The sequence below is a fragment of the Bidens hawaiensis genome, unplaced genomic scaffold, assembly GCF_021521415.1.
Source record: "Bidens hawaiensis isolate Kalapana, Puna unplaced genomic scaffold, B.hawaiensis_p1.1 tig00035719_1, whole genome shotgun sequence".
NCBI classification, from domain to species: Eukaryota; Viridiplantae; Streptophyta; class Magnoliopsida; order Asterales; family Asteraceae; genus Bidens; species Bidens hawaiensis.
The window spans coordinates 22,462-48,476 of record NW_027496208.1 but is presented as its reverse complement, the minus strand read 5'-3'; the positions used below and the strand labels follow the sequence as shown (position 1 = coordinate 48,476).

General features: G+C 33.9%; 2 protein-coding genes across 2 annotated transcripts; one reads left to right on the top strand and one right to left on the bottom strand.

The window, feature by feature from the left end:
- Window positions 1–267: 267 nt before the first annotated feature.
- LOC143587637 (protein FAR1-RELATED SEQUENCE 5-like) lies at window positions 268–2,407 on the bottom strand. Its single transcript, XM_077068874.1, has 6 exons — window positions 2,007–2,407; window positions 1,773–1,920; window positions 1,493–1,546; window positions 983–1,444; window positions 572–648; window positions 268–529 (listed from the first exon to the last, which is right to left on the bottom strand). The coding sequence occupies exons 1-6, from the start codon at window positions 2,405–2,407 to the stop codon at window positions 268–270; spliced, it is 1,404 nt and encodes a 467-aa protein (XP_076924989.1).
- Window positions 2,408–10,952: 8,545 nt separating this feature from the next.
- On the top strand, window positions 10,953–16,509 carry LOC143587644 (bifunctional 3-dehydroquinate dehydratase/shikimate dehydrogenase, chloroplastic-like). Its single transcript, XM_077068878.1, has 10 exons — window positions 10,953–11,172; window positions 13,879–13,984; window positions 14,082–14,300; window positions 14,377–14,717; window positions 14,794–14,857; window positions 14,951–15,059; window positions 15,544–15,693; window positions 15,801–15,949; window positions 16,048–16,210; window positions 16,319–16,509. Exons 1-10 carry the CDS (start codon window positions 10,958–10,960, stop codon window positions 16,360–16,362), a joined length of 1,560 nt encoding a protein of 519 aa, XP_076924993.1. The 5' UTR covers window positions 10,953–10,957; the 3' UTR covers window positions 16,363–16,509.
- Window positions 16,510–26,015: the final 9,506 nt, after the last annotated feature.

Genomic DNA, 26,015 nt, shown 5'->3' with positions numbered 1-26,015 from the left:
AAAAAACCAACCCTCAGAAATTATGGTCAAAGCATATACAAACTATTTTTTTTTAAAAAATCCTGGACATGTTCTGCTGTTATGACCAGGCAAATTACACACCTTGCATTCTCTATGTTTCTTCCCAGATCGAGCTATGGCTATCTCTTTCTGAGATTTAATCCTTTTATGTGACCCACGACCCTTATTTCTTATTCCACTCGGCACACGAACGGTCACCTCTGACGGTTGCTCATATCCTAAAATTGCTGCAAATTTGTCCCTTTTTTACAAAGAAGTCCTTTGGTATCGTGTCTCATCTACTTTATGGATCATAATATTCATTTGATCCCTAACTTTTGTAAGTTCATCAATGTCTGTGACATAGCTGTTTATAAGATACTCACCCGCCAATGTTATTTCCCTTGAAATCTCCTTAACTTTCAAATTCTTCTCATTACCCAAATTTGAAATTGGATCCGTTCTAATATTTACACCCGCATCTCTCTTCCAACGATCCAAAATGTACTTTTTAGGAAATCTTTTTACTCTAAACAAATTTAAAACTTAAAGAATGTGACGACACAATAACCCGTATTGTTCAAATCTTTTACAACTGCATGATACAGTCGAATCTACTCTATCTTCACCATCCTTCTTAATCAATACCTTCTCATGAAAAAAATCAATTGCAAAACTTAGACATGTATAAAACGTTTTGCTAATACGTTTTTGATGGATTAGCACTGAATTTTTTTGATTTTGCGTCTAATACGTTTTGCTAAAACGTTTTGTTATAATTTTGTATGGAAAAGTTTAACGGCAATTATACCGTTGTGTCAATACAATTTATATAAAACGTTTTGTTAACACGTTTTGAGTCATCAACACTGCATAGGTTTTATCTTGCATCAATAACGTTTTGCTAAAACGTTTTGTTATAATTTCGTTTGAAAATGTTTAAGACAAATATACCCTTATGTATAAATTAACTAAATCTTACCTCCAAATATCCTGGTACATATGCATTGAAGTCAAAGATGGAAAACTTCAAATTATCTCCTCCTTCAGTTGACTTTAGAGACGCAACACCGCTTCGAATGTGATATATTTCGTCTTGAAAATCATTAAAAATTGCCCTTGTATACATCAGTTCTGCTTCTTGCTCAATAGGACTTTCACTTACCAATTCAGGATGCGTATACCTTGTTTCATGATCATTTTTCCTATTGTTATGCCTTTGAATCTCCATACAATGATCAAAATGACTAAAAAACTCATTAAGTGATAACTGTGAGTTAGAAACTTGACAAAAAAAATGATTTTCACTCTCCGATCTTGATGTAGTACGCATGAGACCAGATAACGGTTCATCCCTATAATAAGCTGGTATCCAATCGTATCTCATATCAAAAATGTCATTCAACCATTTATTAGACTCAATATCAAATTCCTTCATTATAAGCTGCCATTTTGTCTCAAATTAAAATTGAGAAATTGAATCAGTCCACACAATGTCACAAATTTTCCATTTAAATTCTTCATTGTTGCAAAGGGCAACACCAACCTACAATAAAACAAAACATAATAAATTAGTGTTAACAAAAAAACATATGCTAATACGGTCTATCATCGTTAATACGTTCTTTCGTTCTTTCGCCGTTAACACGTTCTATCACTACCTTGTCAGCAAGTTTCTTCATAATATGCTACATACACAACCTATGTCGTGTGCTTGAGAAGACTGATGCAATTGCTTGCTTCATAGCCGGATCTTGATCGGTAACAACAACCTTTGGAGCAACACCAAATGAATCAAGAAAAACTTCCAAAAACCATGTATATGATTCAATAGATTCTGATGATAACAACCCAGCACCAACTGTTATATTCCGGCAATGGTTATCAATAGCAGTGAAAGACACAAAAACCATCTTGTACCTATGAAAAAATAGCATAAAAAGTCAAATAATATATAAATCAAGTATAAAAATTTGAAGAGTAAAAACAAAATTAAAATCACAAACTTATTGGTCTTGAAAGTGGCATCAAATGCGATAATATCTCCAAATGCCAAATAATTTTTCTTTGAAATCTCATCAGCCCAAAACAAACGAGTCAACTGACCATTATCATTAACAGTGTATTCAAAAGAAAAATCGTCATTGCATCTTTTCTTTCCATTTAATCTTTGGACAACCATCTCAGCATCAAACTCGCCAATAAAATAATTTAACCTTTGTTTAAAATTCTTACAATCATCTTTTGAAGCCCCCACTTCTTCAAAACCTCCATACTTTGTCCTAAGAATATTAAATGCCTTAACTGGGCCCAAATTTAATGTTGACAACTCATATAACATATCTTCTTGCACATGAGTTAACTTCCTATTAGATCGAACAAAATGCATATCTTCTTCTTCTACCATTGCATGATTATGTTCTTCCACAAATTCATTTATTTCAAACCTAATACCATCTACAGATTTCAAAAAATTTGAGCTTTACAACCACACCGAATTGTTGGTCTTTTCCGCCTTTTATAATATGGTCTTTTTGAACTATCTTTATCATCCATTGAATCATAACACTTTGGAGGTTTATGACCTTCTTTGAACATGTGAAATACTTAGACTTTAATATACCATCATTCATATATGAACCTCCCTTACAAACACAAAAACCAGCTTTCCTTGCATATTCACAATAAAAATCATATGCAAGATCAATAGACTCAGATGTCATTCCTTTAATAGGTTTAATAGATGCATTCACTTGTGGTACGACATCCTCTGGTAAAGGCCCTAATAAGATAGGTAAATACACACAAACAAAAAGAAGTTAAAAGCTATTTAAAGTTAATACGTTCTTTTAATACGTTCCTATTACTATATATATACGATCCTGAACATACCTATTAAAAGTTAACACTTCCAGTCAATACGTTCTATTAACACGTTCCGTTAATACGTTCTTACATTATGATTTTAATACGTTTTATAGGGTCTTAAGTAACTCGTTCAATTGTTCTACGTTTTCCTAATCAGTACACATAAACCAATTCATAAGTAATTCGGAAGTAATACGTTCTAATACATTTTTAACATAACTCCTAGTACACTCTATACAAACCAATTCATAAGTAATTCGTAAGTAATTCGTTCAATTCCAATTCATACTATCGAAGAAAACAGATTAAAATTACCATAACAAAAAATCGACTATCAATTAAGCTAATAAGCTCTAATCAAAATCTAAATATACTTACTTTAATGATCGGAATACATAGCGTCTGATAGAAAAAGAAACAAAAACCAGCAAATTGCCGAAATCGCCAAAATCGTAATCCCAATTAATAACGCAAAACGGTTTGTGGAAACAGAGTATAATTTAAACCGTTTCTAAAATTAGTAGCGGCGTTGGCGTTGAATTTGTTGAATTTTTAAATGATGTAAAAAGACAGTCATTCCCTTATGTTAAGTTACGATATCAGATTGTAAAAAGTTACTATCTACGTTCAATATCATCGCGTACGTAATGTACGATAAACAATTAGTGTATCATATCCTTTACTTATATATATATATATATCTGTGTGTGTGTGTGTGTGTGGTAAGTATCCTAAGAGAACCATTTGGTTTTTGAGAACCATGAGAACCAATATGAGCCACTAATTGGAAAAAAAACTATGGGTTTTTACAAAATGGCAATTCTGTAAATATTATTAGAAGAATGGCTATTTTATCTATTCTTTTTTCTTATTTTATAGAAACATCTCTCTCTCTCTCTCAATACATTGAACGACACATGTTAGGGTTTTTCAGATAATCGCCGCATCAATCTGTTGAAACCGTCTCTTTCGTCGGAGGTTTGCCAGAAATACTTCACCAATGGAATTGGGTGGGGGACGGTTTGGGTGTTTTTATAGTGAGACGTTGCGGAGTTCGGTTTGCGAGGCGGGAGGATCTGATGTATCCGAAGAAGATTTAGATATCGAACTTTCAAGTATAATCTTATACCTAATCTTTACATGTATTACATTCGGGACCTAGAAAGGTTTGATTATGATTAATTAATTGTTTGTGGATTGGTTTATCAAAAATTACGTTTCGGTCCATGTTAAAAACACTTTATGTGGTTCCACCGATTCGGGCTCTAATGACTTTTATCAAGTTTTTCATCTAATTTTACTATTTTGATTGTAATTGAAATTAAGATTTCCTTTTATTGTATTTCTACTGCTGCTGATTTTAACGTGCATTTCTACTGATTTATGTTAATTTGTAATTGTTTAGTTGATTAGTGTTGTGTGTATTTGTTGACTGTAATTTCTTATAGATTTGAAACAAAGGTTACATAGATATGTTAAGTAGTAGAAATCAAAGATCTAATATCAATTCAGTATTGTATATTGAGCCATATATGAAATAAATATTGAATAAATGTAGTAGTAAATATATATTTAATATATTAAATTGATTATTGAGCATTGAATAAATGATAATTCATAACAAAATAGAATTTATACACATATGAAGTGCTTGGTATTGCATCTTGTGTACACTATACATATGTGTATAGTGAGTCATAAGTTCTGTTTATAAATATGTGTATAATAATTAGTGTTTGTTGCTTGTAGCTTTTGTATGTTGTACTTATATGTATAATGAGTGCTATTTATAAGGTTAAAATATTTGCACACATGTGTATATTGATCAATTGTTATGGTAAATATAGTTTGTGTATGCTATACACATGTGTATAATGAGTAATTGTTCTGTTCATACATATGTGTATAATAAGTTGATGTTTGATACTTGTAGCTTTTGTACGCTATATGTACGGGTATAATGAGTTGCATTTATAAGATTAATATATTTATAATATATCAAATGTGTATATTGACTATTTGTTATGGTAATTGTAGCTTGCGTATGTTATACATATGTGTATAATGAGTAACTGTTTTGTTTGTACATGTGTGTATAATAAGTTGATGTTCGATACCTGTAGCTTTTGTATGTTGTACTTATATGTATAATAGTTGCACTTATAAGTTAAAATGTTTGCGTATGTGTGTATATTGAACAATCGTTATGGTAATTGTTACTTGTGTATGTTATACATATACCTACAATGAGTAATTGTTGTACATATGTAAGTTAGTGTTTGATACTTGTAGCTTTTATATGTTAAGGTCAAAACTATTTGTACGTATGCGTATAATGATGACATATATGGTAATTATATATTGATATCAATAATTATGATATCTAAAGTAAAGAGTAAAGACCATGAAATTGAATGTGATAATGACAAAAGAGTAGAAGAATGTGAAAGTAAAAGTTTGGAGGTAATGCTCTAATTTTAAAATGAAATCTTCAATATTCTTCAAATATGTTTAATAATAAAAACAACTTATCATTTCTATTATAGGAACATGTTGCAAGGTTGTCTGAATTATGTAAGGTTAATGTACAACAAAATTAAGCTTGAAGAAGTGAACGAGTTAAAAGGATAAGGAAAAAGATGTATATAATCAATTGTCATGGAAGACATGCTAAGTTTCATCTTCATTGCTTATATAACAGATGAGGAAAGGGTGGCGTAGGAGAAGGCTAATCGGGAGAAGAAAGAACAAAAAAAGAGAACTATATGGTATGTGTTATACAAGTAACAAAGTGATTATACATATATGTACAATATCATTATACATGTATGTATAATCCATGTAAATACCTTGTGTGTGCATGTTTTAATTCGTATATATGTTATTGTTATACATATATGTACAAAATATTGCATTTTATAGTTGTATTAAATTAGTATATATGTTATTATTATATAATTTATACGCACACATATATATGTGCAATATGCGACAGCCCATGTAACATTATTAGGTATATGTACAATGTTATTATACATATATGTACATATATAAATAATTTATATATGTTCATACATGTATGTACAAAAATCATTATACATATATGTATGTGTAAGGGTAAAAATTCTAAGATACCCATTGGCAAATTGAGAACTTTAAGAACTATTTTGGACCACTAAAAAAAATCTCTAAAAAAATATTTAAAAAATTATAAAACAAAAAAAACGAAAATTTTAAAAAAGTAAAAAACCAAAATTCTTATATTTCATTCCGGTTTCATTAAAAAAAAACGAATTTTTTTATTCGTATTATACCTATACACATATGTATACTTTCTTTTAATCTCTAGTTACGTAATATACACATATGTACATTATCATTCACCTTAAATTATACATATGTGTATAGAAAAAAAAAACATATGTGTACATATGTGTATATATTATACATATATGTATAATTTAGCTAAACTGAAATTTTTTTTTTCTTTTTTTTTTTTATTCGTATTATACCTATACACATATATATACTTTTATTTAATCTCTAGTTATGTAATGTACACATATATACATTATCATTTACCTTAAATTATACATATGTGTATGGTAAAAAAACATATGTGTACATATATGTACATATTATACATATATGTATAATTTAGCTAAACCGAGATTTTTTTTTAATAAACCGGGATGATAAATAAGAACTTTGGTTTTTTTACTTTTTTTATTTTTGTGTTTTTTTTTGTTTTATGATTTTTTTATTTTTGGATTTTTTTTGTCCAAAATGGTTCTCGTAGTTCTCAATTCCCAAAAGGTTCTCACATGATCCTAATCCTATGTGTAAATAGCTTGTATGTTAATGTTTTAGTGTAGTAAAAATATATTTATAATCATTTGGTGTTACATGAAAATTGCAGGAAATGTAAAGAACGGGATAGAGTTTTATCATAATCAAATAAAGAACAGGACAAAGTTCTAAAGGAAGCAAATGAGTTGGCCGGTCAAAAGAAGAAATAGATGTTCATTTTTTAGTTTTTGTTTGAACTTTTATGCGTCATATAGTTTTGTTTGTTTGAAGTTTTTGTTGTGGAAATGATCTCAGAACTGTACGTTTTGATTTTGTAGTACTCAAAACATACTGATGTTATTAGCGGTATTTATGTTTTAGGGAATTACTTCTTTTGAGATATTTGTTTGACTTTTGCTAAAGAGTATGAAAACGTCAAGTGTGGCATAATGCACATATATGTATCATTTCGTAACATGTGTAGTATACAAATATACATAATCGGTTTCGACAATGATATATGGCGGTATAGCTAATCACCATCAAAAAATATACGTAAAAAGCATAAACATAAAAAGCATCATTTTCTTGTTATTTGAATACCATCACTCTCTTCTAACAAATAATATGGTCTTAACTTTATAACAAACAAATCCAACTCAAAAAGTTGGAGACTAATATTAATAATCGGTATAATACACACATATTTATAATCTGTATAATATACACATATGTACAATATGTATAATCTGTCTACAATATAATATACAAATATGTATAGTATGTGTATACTATATATAAATTATAAATTGTGTATAATATAATATACACATATGTTTAATATACACACTTGAGTCTATATCACGTTGAAATAATGTTTGACCAGAAACCTTGTAACCAAATTACTCTTTTACTACAAATATTCATGTGACATGCAAATATCTTAATGCCAAGAATACCCCTGCAGTACCTTTAAGCATTCAACAAGCAATTTGACTATGTTTGTATATTGAGTTCGACAAGCAATGTGCATTCATTTAAGCATCAGAAGCTTGATTCTAATTTGATTACAAACTGAGAATATAAGTATTTTAGCATCATAAATAGACCCGAACTCGATTAACTACTCAACATAATTATTTAGTTAACATATGTCAAACCTAATATGATCACGCACATGTTTTTTTTTTTTTTTTTGAAAAGGCAAACACTTTCATTCGACCAAAATAACTGCATTACACAGAAGGCCCGGTAAGAAACTGAGCTAAACTCCAAAACAAAACAAAATACACAAGGAAACCAAAATTTCAACTCACACCATCATCATAGTCCAAATAAAACTCAAACCAAGATCTCCGCTCTCCAAGTGTATATTGTGGTATGTTAGAAAGCCACAGAAAAGTTAATTCTTTAAATGTCTTCCATCACTTTGATACCAAGAACGACCCTCTCGGAGAAAATCCATTGTTTCTATATAACCAAAGCCTCCACAAGGTAGCGAAATCGGTCACTAATAAGATCTCTTTCCTTTTTGAAGGGCAAGAACGAAAACTTGAAACAGCGAATATAAATCATTAAAGGAACCGTGGTAGTTGGACCAAACCGTCCTTGCAACCGAACAATTCATTAAAATACGATTTGCGTCTTCATACTCTCCACATTTAATACATAAAAGATTTCCCACAGGCACTCCTCTCACCGATAAAGCTGCTTTAGAAGGTATCTTACCTTCAATCGCCCGCCAAATGAAATATGAAACCTTTCTAGTGACCTGCTTTACCCAAAGAAACGAATAAACTAGATAAGAGATACCCTTGGCAGCCTCCAAATCAAACCGGACCGACCTGACTTCTAAAGAATTCTTTCAACCATTCTTCCATTGCCACCTATCTTCACCGGTTGAAACAAATTGCCAGGAAAGGATGGTCATAAGTTGATGAAACTCATCAAATTCAACACTAGAGGGGTTCTTTTTCCATTCACATCTCCAGCTAAAAGTTGACCCTGTAGCTTCATAACATTCCATAACTTTTGCTTTTTAACTACCAACTAAACTAAAAATCATAGGGAACAAATCACAAAATAAACCCAATCCTAACCAGTTTTCAGACCAAAAGAGGGCCTTTCTCCCCGAACCCGCCAAATACCTAAAAGAGGAATGTATGTTGATCCCATATTTAGCTAATTCCTTATCAAGAGAGGCAATATTTTTCCACATGCTATTAACAGAAGCAATTGAAATTGAAATTACCGTGTTCAACGTTGTTTACTTTTCAATAGAGTGAGATGCAAATCCAATAACTGAAATATTCATTTTTAACTTCAAAATTGAACAACGATCGAAGCTTCAAAGCTTCAAATCTCTAACTTAAACCCAACAATTAGAACAAACAACTAATTAAAGCTCTGATTGAAGGTTAATCGATGCATGAATTGGATTTGTTTGAATGTTACCTGATCATAATTGAACAGAGAAGAAAACAAGAACCCTGGATGCTACGATTTGAAGCGTATGTTCCCAATTGTGTTTGATGTTAAATTCCCTTTCTACCCTTAAAAAATCCTTCAACTTCTAAGAAAAATTAGAGGCTAATAATGGTTCTCAAAGTTCTCAATTTCCAAAAGATTCTCATATGATCCCAATCCTCTCTCTCTCTCTCTCTCTATATATATATATATATAACCTAAAAAACCGTTATAAATAAATAAATAAGATAAGATAAAAGTGCTTTTCGTCAAAACAAATCAATGACCAAAAAAAATTTCAATTTAATATATTAATATATTTGGCTTCTATTGTTTAAAAATTGATAAGTAACTTCTAAGAATAATTTAATCTCTTAAGCTTTTAATTCAATTTTAATAAACTTAATATAAAATATATTTAATGCCTTAACGATCCCTAAATCCGTTATAAACCCATCACGTCATGTATTGCTCGTTTATTTCATTTACATATTCATTTTAGTTGTGCCGTTAATATTAGGACTTATCGTTGAAGCTTCTCGTGAAACTAACTAGTCCGCTTCACCCATCTTCTCGTTACCGCCTTTATTTATTTTAAGGTGAGTAATCACAACCCATTTTTCTATTTTTGCTTTAGTGACACTATGCGTGCTAAGCTATTTACCATTACATATTTTTGCTCAGAACACAATTCCAATAATTGCTTGGTTGTGATATTTGCTCGATTAATTGTTAAATGCTATATGATTTTGTGTTTATTGTTTTTTTTTTGGTTGGTTGGTAACTCATCCTCATCCTCATAGTATGATCATACTCCATCCGAATAGACTTGACCGAATCTAGTGTCATGATCGAAAATATAAATTTTTTTATTGGTTGCGAACTTATTCGAGTAAACATGTCCGAATCCAGTGGGTTGTTGAAAAGACACTTCTACTTATTTATGTTAATTAATACTATTCACATATCTCAAGGAATTGTTTTAAGTATTTTTAATATTATTATTATATTTTGCGAAACTATGGCTACTCGCTCAACATGTGTTGTTGACAAATTATTTTACACATCATGCAAGCTATATGAATTGAACTGGAGACTCTAAACTGGGACTTTAGTAAATAAAATAGAAAAAATGTTTTATTTTCCTCTTTAAATTCTTTGTGTACAATTGTTTATGAATGAATAAATTTAAATATTAACACTTATTATTATTTTAGTGTATTTGAGCTATGATACAAATATTGTTGCGCCCGGACCCGACCTGTAATAGGTGATGTAAATGTCTTGCTGGATGATCCAATCGAAAAGAAATCGGCATGTTTAATTGTTAGTGTATTTGAGTAAAAAGAAATATATAATCTCAAATTCATCATCTTTCATTTTTAAATTATGAATACAAAAACCGTTTAGGAGATAACATATTGTTGGTGTTTCATTGAGCCATCAAATGATGTTCCAAGTGGCGTGAAGACTTAAAAGGAAACAGTAGTAACCATGTTACAGGAACTCATGGTGAATCTTAAAGCCACATCATACATAGTTGGTGACCAAAATAATAACCGTCAAACTCTTAATCCTAATCCTAAATAAATAAATAGTGGCCACCAACTCCTACCTTCCTTCCATTTTCTTAATTAATCATTTTGCACCTTCACTTCCGCTTGCACATATTGGACTTGTTCAATTAGTCTTCCCCAACAGCTAATACCTGCCACGTCAGACCCACCAACCCCCAATCTCTTACCAACTTTTTTCTCAATATAATAAATTCCCAATCCAAATCCTCATTTGCCAGAACCACCTTTTTTCATATTCTTGGTTCTTAGTTAGAAAAATGGGTAGTGTGGGTTTGTTGAAAAAAGCAGCAATGGTGTGTGTGCCATTGACGAGTCATTCCGTTGAGCACATGGTCGGCGATATGGTTCGGGCCAAGAATGAGGGTGCAGACCTTGTGGAGCTCAGGTTGGATTGCTTGACGGCTTTCCAACCCGCACGAGATCTTCCAACCATTCTTTGTAACAAACCGTTGCCCATTCTTGTCGTCTACCGGTACGTACAATTCGCAATGCACGGCGTACAACTCCCTCCCATTTTTACGTTACTCTTTCTCATGACCCTGTAACTTCATAACAGCTCTCCCATTTTTACGTTCGTTTTACATAATGGAATGAAATTGAAATTGGAATTTGCGTAGGATTTGAAGTTGAAAAGAATTGGATATGTTTGAAATCAAATTTCATTCTTGATGTGTTAGTTTGATAAATGAATTGTCTATCACCAAAAATATCACCGCATTTCTAGCCAACCCCACCACCTCGCAGGGGTGGCAAATGGGTTGGGTCGAATGGGTTATGGGTCGAAACAGGTCAATTAAAAAAGGGCCGTTTTGGTTTGGGTCGGAATAGGTTAAGGTCGGATTGGGTTTCGGGTAATTTTTTTATAAATGAGGATAGTTTTTTTAAATTTTTTGTTTTTATTTTGCATTATGATTTCTTTTTATTTTTTAATATTTTTTTGAATTTTTTTAGGGGTTTTCTATTAAGATCAAAACCCCTAAAAAATATTCAAAAATAATGATAAAAAATTTCATAACTCGAAATATAAATCAAAAGAAAGAAAATTGAAAAAACTAAAATGTTTTATTCGTTGTCCTCGTTAAAAAAATAAAAATACTAATTAATAAAACTTGAGAAATGAGTCGAACCGAACTGACCCGGGGCGACCGAACGCGAACCAACCCGGGGCGTTGAACCGAACGCGAACACACCCGAAACGTTGACATATCAAAGCTTCCTATGATTTACTTGAATTCCTCCACATTTTGGAAGGATTTGAAATTCCTTTATTTAAAGGAATTTGAAAGAACTGAACTCCAATTCCAATTTCAATTCCAATTCTTTGACAACCGAATACACCAAAATGGAATTAAGATTCCAATTCCAACAAAACGAACACGCCATGTCATGGGATTTTAATTCCAATTCCTTTGAATTTTCACAAATTCTGTGAAGCGAGCGTGCCCTTAAAAATAGGAATTTAAAGCAATTAAAATCCAATTCCAATTCTTTGATAAGCAAACACATCAAAATGGAATTAAGATTCCAATTCAAACGAAACAAGCACGCCTGGTCTTGAGACTTAAATTTCAATTCCTTTGAATTCTCACGAATTGTGAAACGAATGCGCCCTAAGTTGTTGGTTTTTAATAAAGCTTGTCATTTTCTTGTAATTTATTACTCATAAAATAAAATAATCGAAACCGAAGATGTCATTTTCCTACCAAACTTTCTTCAAAGTTCTTTTTCAATTCGCTGTTGCATTCCTGTCTATACAAACTTTCAACTTAAAAAAGCTTATTATTTTCACTAATTATATACATAATTATCTATTTTAAAATAAAAAGCGTGTTAGAATAAATTTTAAATAAAAAACCGCATAAACGTTAATATGGTTGGTCAGTTACATAACCGATTTGTATGTCATACCTAGAGAAATACCCTACACGCATTTATGCATTTTTTTTTTATTTAAAATTGATTTGCATAAATCGACACTCAATTCATTTACGTATCCAAAAACAATACATATAGTTACTGGGTGACAATCTTGACTTTAGACACACATAGAACGATTTTTATGCTGGTTGGCACGTTCATGTCTGTATTTTTTCCAACTATTAAAATTTGCAATCATATGAAAACAAATTGAGAACAAAAAAACAAAGTTCAAAAAGCCAACTAATCAGAATCTGCATACGCTCTTTGATTTTCCATGCCAGCTTGCAAAATATTGATTGGGACCCACGACCGGTTCCAATACATGTTTTTTGCTAGTGTTATTTATTTATTTATTTATTGTGGCCCTTTATTTCTTACAAAGGTTATCACATATAATTTGTAATGATTTCTTTTTGTATTATTAGTTAACACAAAAACCACCAAAAAATATTATAACGGCCTAAATATAACTTAATTTCGCTTGGCAATTTCTTATACGAAACGAACACGACATGAAATTGATCAGTTTTCAAAAAATATTATAACGGCATAAATGGTTTTTTCTTTTGTGTATTATTAGTAAACACAAATGGTTTACCTATTTAATTTGTTTAAAAATTAAAACAACTCGACTTGCCAGCCTGTTTAATCAAACCGTTTGACCCACTAACCTGTTTTGACGGGTTCTTTTCATAACCCCCAACCCAGTTAACACGTTTACAACTTGATAATTAACAATCAACTCGTATGACACATTTTGATAAATAGGTTAAATGGTTCGTGTTTGTATTAGATAATTTTAGTTGTGTTTTGAGTTGAAAATTCAACCCACCAACCTGACCCCTTAATTTTACTCACTTTGAAATATTTTTTTTTATTTAAATTTTAAGAAACTCTTCATCTTGTGAGGGGTTCGGGTCCCCAAACATCATTTATTAACCACAAAGATGTGATAATATGTAGGACCTTGAACATTAAAATTCCTCGTCACCATTATCAGTTTCAAGAACTCGTATCAATTTTGAGCCCAACATTAATAAATTTATAAATTTGTTAATCCTAAAAACAACATTATGTACATCAATCCCAAAAGTCTCCTAACTAAAAGGAAGATACATATGCCCACAATATAATTCTGATTGCTGCTTAAGTAGAAAAAATAATGGCACCCAAAATAACCTTTTGCCCTTTGTTTCTTACTTTGGTTATAACATTAATATCCACTTAGACAATTTAATAAGCTATTAATCTTTTTTAGACCAAAGTGGGATGGTGGATTATATGATGGTGATGAAAAGTCAAGGCAAGAAGCACTTATACTTGCTAAAGAATTAGGAGCAGAATATATTGACTTGGAGCTTCAGGTAATAATAGTACTTCACAATTATTTTACTGTATGCAAACATAGATGTCAAGTTATCATAATGTTACATAACATTTGCACATTTATAAAATATTCAGGTAGCTTTTGATATGATGGAAAAACACAAGCTGAGTCAGCAAAACAACTGCAAGATAATAGTTTCTTGTTTTGTTGATAAAATCACATCTTCAAAGGAGGATTTAAGCCATCTTGTAACACGAATGCAATCAACCGGCGCACATATTATTAAGCTCGTTACAACCGCAACCGATATCACAGAACTATCAAGAATCTTTCATTTGCTTTCACATTGCCAGGTACAAATTATTATTATTATTCTTTTATAAAATACTTTAGGAAGGTCTGCCCTTTTAAATATGTGTGTCTATGCAGGTACCCTTAATTGCATACTCAACGGGTGAACGTGGGCTAATTAGTCAATTACTCGGTCCGAAATTTGGGGGTGTGCTAGTGTATGGGTCACTTGAAGGGAGTCAAGTGGCTGGTCTACCAACTCTTGCTAGCCTTAGAGAAGCATATGGAGTTGAGCATATTGATGCGGATACGAAAGTCTTTGGGCTTATTTCAAAGCCCGTTAGCCATAGCAAAGGCCCGATTTTGCATAATCCGACTTTCAGACATGTGGGCTATAATGGTGTTTATGTTCCAATGTTTGTGGATGATCTTAAACAGTTCTTTAATGTTTATGAAAGTCCTGACTTTGCTGGTTACAGGTATGTGTATATTCATTCATACACGTTGACCGTAACATGTTGACCGCAAGATTTGACTTGTGATCACTACTTGCAGTGTTGGGATACCATACAAGGAAGCGGTGATGGAATTTTGTGATGAAGTGCATCCTCTAGCTAAGGTTGATATTAGCATTTCAACTGTTTAATTCTATTTTTGATTTACTAAACTTATAGTTCTTTAAAAACTTATGCAATGTTGGTTTGTTTTTCAGGCTATAGGCGCGGTTAACACTATTGTAAAAAGGCTAAGTGATGGGAAACTGATTGGATATAATACAGATTGTGAAGCTTCTATAACTGCAATTGAGGATGCACTTAAAGGTATCAGGAAAAAAAAGAGCATTTGGAAAATAATATAGTTACATATAAACTAAACTATAAAAACTTGTTGCACTTATATCTTTTTAATGCTGCATAATATCGAATTAGTTTAGTTATAACATAAAAAACATTTAAAAAATATAAATATAATATCAAATGGGTTATATATGGGTCAACCAGAAGAGAACCCTTTTAGCTAAATAAATTCATGGGTTCGACCCAAAACTGACCCAAACTCTCAAATTTATGTTAGGTTCGTGTCGTGACAGAAATACGTACCCCTAGAATAATAATAATAACAACAAAAATTAACTGACGGTCCGTGTGGGTATGCATGGCTTTCGGTTTTGGTCCCCAAGTTTGAAAAATTACACCTTTAGTCCAATAGTTTGTAGGTTTGTAACATGACCGGTCCCTAAAATGAGCGGGGCTCAACTTTTCTGTGAAACTTTAGAAAATGACCAAACTTACCCTTTGACTGCAGCTCAAGGTCTGGTAAATGGAGAAGCATCTTTTCCTTCTCCCCTAACCGGGAAACAGTTTGTCTTGGTTGGAGCCGGTGGTGCAGGGAGAGCTTTAGCATTTGGGGCCAAAAGTAGGGGAGCCCGAGTTATGGTTTTTGATATTGACTTTGGTATGTTTGACTTTGAAAAGTCAGTATATCAACTTTACTGTCTCTCTGTTTTAAATTTATGTGCCAAGTGAATAATGAAAACTAATTCTCTATTGTTTGTTTTAAAGATAGAGCAAAATCACTAGCTCAAGCGGTGTCGGGTCAAGCTTTGTCATTTGAACAGTTGACCACCTTCCGGCCTGAAAAAGGTGCGGTCCTCGCCAATGCAACGCCCATCGGGATGCACCCGAATAAAAACCGAATCCCTGTTTCCAAGGTTAGTTATTCAAACATTAACTGTCCTTAACAAAAACTATTGTACTAGTTAATATTTTATTAAGTGACAATACATGTTTATTATTATTATTGCTTTAGGAAACCTTGAGAGATTACTCTGTTGTCTTTGATGCTGTTTACACGCCTAGAAAAACGACACTTTTAGCCGATGCTGAAGCGGCTGGTGCCATTATTGTTAGCGGGGTCGAGATGTTCCTCCGTCAGGCGGTTGGGCAGTTTAATCTTTTCACTGGTGGCAAAGGTACTTACATATAAAACATGAACAAAAACAAATATTTAATGAGGTTTTTTTTTTTTTTTGGTGTGTGTGTGTGTTTTGTCTGAGGTGTGGTTTCTGTGTTTGTTGCAGCACCTGAAGAATTCATGAGAGAGATTGTGTTATCAAAGTTTTGATTGATTGGTTTATAAGAAAGAAAATCTATTGATTAATAATGAAACAGATCTAATGTTCAGAATCAGATGAAGAGCTTCTGATATGAACATGGTTGCTGTTGTTGATTGTTTGGATACAACCTGATGTATATTTGTAGAAACTTTATGTTGTACCAACTTCTTTACTATCTCTTGATTTTTTATTCAATAGACTTATTTAATTGTATGGGTGTTTATTGTCCCTAGGCCCCGATACCGGTGTTCTATATTGAACGTTGGATTTACTCATAAGTATAGTTTTAAATATCAGAGTTAATTAAAATTTTCTTGAAATATAAAAACATCAACCATTCGTTACAAAATATTCCAAATCTCGTCTTAGCATTGCTCATATTTGTATTGCAAAATAAAAACATAACAAAATATAACATTGTAATAGTCTCCTTAAGATGCTAGTCTCTTCAGTTCAATGCCATGTGGCTCCCTCAAGCCAACTGCTTTAACCTATTTGTCTGCGTGCATACTAAAAGTCAGATACGCTGAATGAGTTCTAGTTAATCAAGCAATGTACATCACATTCACATACTTACACATATCCGGAGATACATATTGCATACTTAACCTGCTCATGTTTCATTTATAGATACTTACATTCATACATTCATTCATTCTCTCACACTTTCATACTTTCATATTTTACTAATTTAATTCATACATGCTATCTCTACATTTTAAAGAGCATTTCGCCCTACTTCCTCGGATATTATTAAGTGAACAGCTGTAACACCACGGCTTAAACGGAAACGCCTGAGTGTGACGTATCAATCAATCAATCATACCCAGTGGCATTCCCACCAATAGCAAAGCTATAAGTAGGGTCTGGAGAGGGTGGGATGTAGGCACACCGTACCCCTATCCAATAGAATAGAGAGGTGGCTTCTAGAGAGACCCTCAGCTTTAAAAAACACATGTATAGGGATATATACAAGGCGATCAACGTTTAACGGTGATATAATTAATAATAGCACTTAGTAATATAATAATAATAATAATAATAATAATAATAATAATAATATATAGATATATTGAAATACCAAGAATAAAATACAAAAAGACTACCCAGTATATATGAAAAGAAAATAACATAATGCCGTGTGACCAAAAATAAGGTAGAGAGAAGCCCCTAGGGTATTACTTTCTCCCTAAAAGTCAATAGCCTTAATTCTACGTCTCCAAGAATTCATATTCTCAACCATGTCCTTAGAGAGGTTTAGGTCTAACAAATCATGCCTAATCCTCTCATCCCAAGTCAATTTAGGTCGGCCTCTACCCCTCCTCCTCTCTATAGTAATGTTTTTCACGGATCTAACAGGATTCGTTGTCTGTCTTCTCTTCACATGTCCAAACCATCTCAATCTCCACTCTCTTATTTTGTCTGATATGTTAGCCACCCCTAATCTTTCTCGAAACACACCATTTCTTATTCGGTCTAACTTTGTGTGCCCACACATCCAGCGTAACATTCTCATCTCTGCTACCTCCATCTTCCGCTCTTGTGCCTTCTTAATGGCCCAACAATCTGTTCCATATAATATTGCAGGCCTAACTGCGACCCTATAAAACTTTCCCTTTAGTTTAGTTGGGAATCTCCTGTCGCACAATACACCTGTGGCTGCTCTCCATCTACACCATCCTACCTGAACTCTATGGGCCACATCACTGTCTAGCTCCCCATCGCTCTGGACAAACGATCTGGACGTCCTCATCATCATTTACTCCACCAAAATCACAGTGAAGGTACTCTGTTTTAGAGCGACTAATCCTTAAACCTTTTATCTCTAAGGTTGTTCGCCATTCCTCTAGCATCATGCTAAGATCTTGTTTTCTCTCAGCAACTAGCACTATATCGTCTGCGAACATCATGCACCACGGGAGTGGCTCCTAAATCGACTTTGACAACTCGTCCAAGACTACAGCAAAGAGAAACGGACTCAACGCTGACCCCTGGTGAAGGCCTACCTCCACAGGGAAGAGGTCAGTATCCCCCAAGGGCGCACGAACACTTGTAGAACTCCTGGCATACATATCCATAATTATATCTATATATTTCCTCGGGACCCCTCTACCCTCCAGGCAATCCCAAAGCACTTGGCGTGGCACACTGTCGTACGCCTTTTCTAGGTCAATAAACACCATATGGAGGTCGCGCTTTTTCTCCCTATACTTTTCCATCAATCTTCTTATGATGTGTATTGCCTCTGTGGTTGAACGCCCTGGCATGAAGCCAAATTGGTTCACCGTAACCTGAGTTTCCCTTCTAAGTCTAACCTCAATCACTCTTTCCCATAGCTCCATAGTATAGACTGTTCAAATACACATGGCACTATTAAGTGACCATAATATCATTAATTCGTTTAAAACACAAGTACACAAATTCCAAAGTAAACAAGTACAACCAAATTAAACATATAGACATTTATAGCAATTTATTGATTATTTTAGATAACTTAAAACTAGCGTCTTCCTTTAATTTCATCCTCTAATCACAGCACCTGTAGCATGCATATAAAATAAAGGTTAACTACAAGTAGTTGGTGAAAATCATCACAGTTTGTTATAATACATAAAAAGCATACAATTTTATGAACCGTGTAATCAACGCAAGTAAAGTCCTTTCCAATTGGTAACAACCAACGTACTCGGGATATCGCACAATGCACGCAAGGTCCTTTCCAGTTGAGGCCGATCAACGTACTCGAATAGCAAAACGCACATAAGCAAGTAAACACAAGTCCATAATGCGAATTGTAGTTTGAATAAGCAAAGTAAATAATTGGTGGTATAGGATATGCATACTACCCCCAGAATGTAAAAAGAGTAAAAAGGGAGTGTAAGAAACTCACCTTTGCAATTGAAGCGAAAGACTAAGAATAAACGAATGCGTAAAGGAACCCAAAGCAAAGGACCCAACCGAACTATAATAAGAATAAATACGAACTTCAACGACTATACTCACGATGTTACTAGGGTTAAATATTGCGTAAATTTGTTTAGGACTTAATTGATATTTTATTAATTTCAAAGCCTTGATTAATATAATATAATTGCACGTTTTACGAAGGTTTGGTCAAAAATATAAATAATTAAATGAAGAGGTTATGGAGTTTACATATTCGAAGGTCTTGAATTAATGTATACAGTTTGAGTTTTATATTTAATAGTTTAACGAATTGATTTTTAACAAACTAATGTTTATGTTTAATATTAACAATGATTTTTAGTTTGCGATTTACTAAAACGAAAGTTCGATTTTTAAGTGTAAAATGGTGAATTATGTTTTATATTTAATTTATAAAATTTTTATTTGATTTAAAAATAATTTTGTATTTTTATTATGATTTTTAAATGATTAAAAATAATTAATAAATGAATAGGTAGTTAATTAAAGTAAATAACAAAAAATATGGTGTCTGACACGGGTTTCAAACTCAAATCTCTATGTTACATGCTTAGAGTGTTAACCAGTTGCTCTAGAGATTACATTCGTTAAGGATATATGATTTAATTCTTAAATATATTAACTGATACAATGATATAATAATAATTATTGAATAACAAAAATAAAACTGATATAATGCTTAATATACATAATTCCCGTGTAAATTAATACTTTAATAGTTTATGTTTGGTTTTTATTAGGATTTGTATACTACTAACATAATTGAATAATGTAGGTCCCGAGACTTGTTCGTGATTAAAGAGGGCAAAAAACGATCAAAAACGAGCTAAACAGGCGAACCAGAGCTTCAGGAAACGAACCAGGAGTGAACCAGATCGAACCGAACCAAGCCACCCCCACCCCCTAGCAGGAGCGCCGCGTGGCCAAGGGGAGGGAGCCAGTCGCGAGGCGCGGCCACAACCATTCCAGAACATTCCAACGTTTCTTGGGTTTGGGCCTGTATTTTCCTATTTAAAGACCCCTAAACTCAACCTTAAACATAACCTGAATACCCCAGTCGACCAGGACGAATTTGGGAGCTCAAGAGAGGATATTTCCGAGGGTTTGAAGGCCACGAATCAGCCGGCGAAGTGCTTAATATTCAAGGACGAAGACTCCGGGTTTTATCGCCTTTAATCTTCCGTTCTTATTTATTTTTGCCATGATTTCGTTTATCATTGTTTTGCTTTACTTTAAGATGCTAGGCTAGACACTATAGACTGCTTAGGCTTATGATGAACTTATTTTGACGTTGTGTTTTGATCTGGGATTTATTTATCGTTATGGTTTTATGATTTAGTAAAAGGTTTAGTTATATTAAATTGATGCATATGGATACTTAGGATTGTTTGATTGATTGTTATTATTCCATAGTTGCCTTGATTATTGTTTGTCATTATGATAGGTTGCTATTAGGTCAATTACTTTGTGTTCCTGATTATTTTATGATTGATTTGCAATAAGGTCATAGGAATAATAATTATTAATTAAATAAACCTAAGTGTATTGCTAACCTAAATCTGTAAAGTGCTAGGTTACTGATAGGTCTTTATTATTTGATCTTGTTAGATTTAGTTCTTCATAAGGAGTCCGTCTAAGTTTGATTATTTAATTATTGTCTATTGAATCAATAAAATATATTAAACTGCCTTTGATTTCCGCGCTGTAAGGTAGGATTTCGTATAAAGGAACTAAATCATAAATAATTAGGTGACCGTAAGGAAACTTGATTTTTAATACTGGTATGCGTTAAAACTTATTTGAAACCCATAGGTGTCTCTTGAGAAGGGTCAGGGGTCATGTTCGGGTTTTCTCTTAGGTGTCTATTTTACGATCTCAGTTCATAACTAAATATTTTCCCGATTAAGTAACAACTGAAATTTAAGGGATTCTAGCCTAGGTAGTTATCTTATCATCATTTGAATTAAGTCCAAGTTATAAGTTTAATCGTCTTTAGTTTTATTAATTAGTTTAAAATTAGTTTATTAGTAAAACCCCCCTTTTAACAAATAATAAATAAATAGTCGTGTCTGTAGTTGAGTCTAATTTAGCTATTTTACGTAATTAAAAGAGTCTTGTGGGTTCGATATCCGGATTTACTTAGCTGTACTAGAGTCGATCGGTTCACTTGCCGGTTAGTAGTTTTAGTTAAGTTAAGATTAGCGTGTTTTTAACACATCAAAACAGACTAATCCGGGTCTCACTGTTCACAAAGCCATGCCCTACCAGTTGAACTATGAAGCAATTTAGTTGAGTTACGAAACAGTAAATTATAAATAAAATTTTCAGCTTCATCTTCTTCCCCATAACCCTAAGTTTTCAATTTATTTAACCCGTTCAGTGTTTGTTTAATTAGTGTTAGGGTTCTTGATTGTTGGCCAAATACTAGTGGAAACCCTATAAATAATACCTGGATTGATGCCGGAAAGATGATGAACGATGGTGGCCGAAAAACGAGTTCTTAAAGATTAAATAATGATTACAGAGGGTGCAAGAGTATGTTATAAGATTGTGAACAAGTTTCGTTTGATGTTAGGTTCGTTTTTATGCTAGATAGTGGAGCGTGTACTCGTTAATTACATGAATTTGATTGCGGCCGTTTTTCCGGCGAATGTCACGGGGATTATATCGCGGCTTCGGGTGTTATAATATGATTGAAAAACTGATTATAATCGTCGGTTAGAGATATTATAATATGTTAAATGGTCAAACCATGAGATTTGGGGCTGATTACATGTTTGGCCAGAAATCCGGCATCGTCGCCGGCCATTGGCTGGGAAAACAGGTGAGGGAGGGGGTTTGGGATATTTTAATTAAAATAATATATTTTAATTTCATATTTACACCTTTAGTCCTTGAAGTTTATAAATCATTTTAAACTTAAGTTAAATTATAACTTACAGAATTGGTCCATGAACTATTAAATGTTATATGATTTGTATATTTTATGCATTTAACCCGTAACGCTTGATTAACGATAAGACTCGGAATTTCATAAACAAATCGAATATGTTAATAAATGAACGAACGTTGAACATTAAACGTCGGGAAGTACTTTAATAATGATAAATAAATAAATAATACATCGATAAGACCCAACGGGTGGGTTAACAAATACAAATACAAATACAATTCGAAAAAAAAAAGACGAATGTCACAACAGCAACCGGGCGGTGCTACATCGTCGTCGGGTAAACAGGCTGAGGCAGGTGGTTGTGGAGGTAACAACTTGCAGATCATACCGTATAAGGATTACACGAACGTTAAGCGGGTCAACATGATTGCGGCTAATATGCTCTTGTTTGTTGCTATGGATGGGGTTGTGAGGAGTATGGTAAACGCCGACGAGATCGAAGAGGCCGAGTTTGTCGATCACTCATTATCGAAAGAATAAATCGCTCTGCTTCTGGGTCTGAACGAGGACAAGGTCGAGGAGTTGGGTAAAAAGGTTAATGTGGAGATTGAGTTGGAACCTAATGTATATATGCGTATTCCACGTGGGAATATGCCATCTAATTATGATGAAGTCGAGGTAGAGGACGTGACTACAGAGGAGTATCCAGACATGTACACGATGAACAATTCTGAGTCTGGTATTCCATTCTTTACTACTGAACACTTTGAAGCTGCAGAAGAGCATTTGAGACAGAAACGATATAGATGGAATAAAAGTGTTGAGACGGTGGTTGAGAAGAAGAAAAAGCGTGCTTTAGATGGTATGTTTGGACATAACGTTGAACGGATGAATAAAATGATCGAGACTCTTCGTTATAACGAGCGTGAAGAAATCAAACAAGCAAAGTCCGAGCATCTGCATAGCAGATGAAAAAGTACGTGAGCCCGAGATCGGTGAAAGGTAATACCATTTCTTGGTTATACGACTCAGAGCTTAAGGTTTGCGTGGTGAAATAGGAACACGGTATTTATTACTTTAAACGTATCATTGATGTGTTATCCGTGCCACGGTGGGATATTAGAACATTGGCCAACCGACCGTTTATTAATTGGGGAAACAACCAATGGGCCCAGTGGTTCTATCAGCATCTCTTGTACGAAACTCGTTGCAGATTCAAGTTCTTCAAGTCGCAGGTGCCAATACAAAAATACATCAACCAAATTGATCCACGCACTGGCTGGAGGAAGATGATCTTACAGGTAAAACTGCCAAAGACAATAAAGAAGGTTCCAGTGAAAACCTTTTCTCAAAGTCTGTTTAACACGTTCAACCGGTGGTACTATGATAACCGAACGGGTGAAGCAGTAATCGTATTGGGATCAGGGATGAAAACGGAGTTTATTCGTGTGATTGATCTTACATGGTTAATTTATCTGAATCCTACAACTATGTATTATACCATAATCAGATCTGGTTTGCAGACGTTAAAGATTACAATCTTGCAATGCAGTTTCAGCGGGTTGTTCGTGTCTGTTACGCATTCAAGATTCACAGCTGCACAGACTGGAAGACTAAAAGGTTTATTGGTTAAAGTATTTAAGATTATAAAGATCTCGAGACGAGGGGGAGTTTGTTGATGCATGGTTTGACGCCTCGGTCTTTATAAAGTATTATTATATTAGTTTTAATGTAATAGGGGTATTTTGGTAATTATGAAAGCCCATTCGTGTGTTAATGTAGGCACATTCGTTATAACATAACCCTGAATATAAACTTCCTGTCTACTTTTCCCGACAAACCGATATGGGGCGTACGACAATTTTCTCGCCCCGAACAACTGGATGCCAGTTTACTGGTCAAGCCAATTGGAGACGGTTCTGGAGACACAACCGAAACAGGACGTAGGTTCGACCCAAAAGTCACATGAAAACAAAAAAAAAAGGAAAGGCGGTGGAGCATACGGTGAACAAAAAACAGACAAACATTGGCAACCTCTCGAAAACATATGTCTTATACGTGCTTGGCTCGAAATTTCGGTGGATCCAAAGCTCTGTCTATAAGTTTTTTATCTATTATTTTTTTTTTCATTTTATTAACTATTTTGTTAAAATTAATATAAATTATTTGTATAAATATTTTTAAATTTAGCCTACTATATAGAGGGCGGTGGTTTTTGAACGAAGGTTTATGAGATGTTTATCCGGCTGTACAAAAAGGATGACAAATATCGGGATTTCCCAACCGTTAATGCTCTTTAAAGGGATCATCTCAACAAGCAGATGCAATATGCAATGTTATGCAATATGCAATGTTATGCAATGTTATCAAGCGATATACAACCGTTTGAGAAACTCCCATTGGGGTAGCGGCCAAAACGACACCGCCATCCAACAACGAGCGTTAGAAGAATATAAAGTTCATAATAATGGAACATCGTTTACCCAAATGCGTTGTTGGGTCATTTGTTCGGACTCACCTGAAATGGCAAAACCAACCCCCAACAACGGTAGCTAGGAGAGCGGCCACCGCATCCCAATCGACAAAACGATCGAAGACCGACTCTTCCTCAAATATGAGCACACCAACTTCCTCAAATCCGAGCACACCATCCGATGCACACAACTTTAACCTCAGCGACGAAGACGAGGTTAATTTAGCCAATGAAAATTGACGTGGTCGAATTGGCCCAATCCCATCGGAAGACGAAGCAAAGACAAGGGGAAGCAAGCGGCCAGTTCGTCAGCAGCAGGCGTCAAGGAGGACGTTATCCATGGCGTGTCCCAACTAAACGAGATGTTCAACCGACAAATATCCGAGAATAGGGTGCGACACGAAACAAGCCAAGCTAACACCAACGTAAGTGCGCAGTTTGTCGCTGAATATAAGATTCAGCAGATGGGAAAAAAACATCGCACACCTCCGCTCAAAAGGGTTAAACGAAGCAGCCGACACATTGGACAAACAACTAACTCAAATGATATTGGAAACATACAACCTACTAGGGATGAGCTCGGGATGGTACCGGTACCGACCGATACCGATTCCGAAAATCCCGATCCCGAATTTTGGAAATAGTTGGTACAGGTACCGGTACCGAAATGTTCGGTTTAGTACCGGTACGGTACCGGTATCGGTTCAGTACCAATACGGTACCGGTATTTCGTGAAAAATTCGAAAAATACCGGTATCGTACCGATACCGAAAACTCAAAACTTGGTACCGATTCGGTACTGACGGTACTAAATCGATACCGAATTCGGTACCGGTACCAATCAGTACCTGTACCGAAAACGCTCATCCCTACAACCTACCAAAACTGTGAAAGTTTTAGTGTTTTTTTATTTATTTTTATGTTATGCATTTTTTTGATTATATATTATTTTTAATGTGTGGTTTTTAATTTTATTGTAATTATTACAAAATAAAATAACCCCCCCCCCTCTCCTAAAATACAATCCAACATGAAACACTTCTCCCCTCATTCTCCCCCTACCATTATGCATGGTTTAATCATACATAATATAAAGTCAATAATGCGTGTGATAACAATCAACAAAAGAAAAGTGTTATTAGCAAAATATTCTAAGTTAAATGCTTTAACTAGAGGTGGACAACAAAACCGGTTCCTGGAACCGGTTCGGTGGAACCGAACCGGAACCGAACCGGTTCCTACCCGTTTTTCATAGGAACCGGTTCGGTTCCGTTTCAACCCGACGATCCGGGACCGGTTTGACATTTTTGGAGGTGGACCGGGTAGGAACCGGAACCGAACCGGAACCG

Coding starts and splice junctions, on each gene's coding strand:
- LOC143587637 (XM_077068874.1), bottom strand. CDS start 2,407: ATGGTAGAAGAAGAAGATATGCATTTTGTTCGATCTAATAGGAAGTTA. Junction 1,921..2,006: donor GCCACTTTCAAGACCAATAA/GTTTGTGATTTT, acceptor ATTTTTTCATAG/GTACAAGATGGTTTTTGTGT. Junction 1,547..1,772: donor CATTTGGTGTTGCTCCAAAG/GTTGTTGTTACC, acceptor GTTTTATTGTAG/GTTGGTGTTGCCCTTTGCAA.
- LOC143587644 (XM_077068878.1), top strand. CDS start 10,958: ATGGGTAGTGTGGGTTTGTTGAAAAAAGCAGCAATGGTGTGTGTGCCA. Junction 14,858..14,950: donor AAGTGCATCCTCTAGCTAAG/GTTGATATTAGC, acceptor TTTGTTTTTCAG/GCTATAGGCGCGGTTAACAC. Junction 15,950..16,047: donor ACCGAATCCCTGTTTCCAAG/GTTAGTTATTCA, acceptor TTATTGCTTTAG/GAAACCTTGAGAGATTACTC.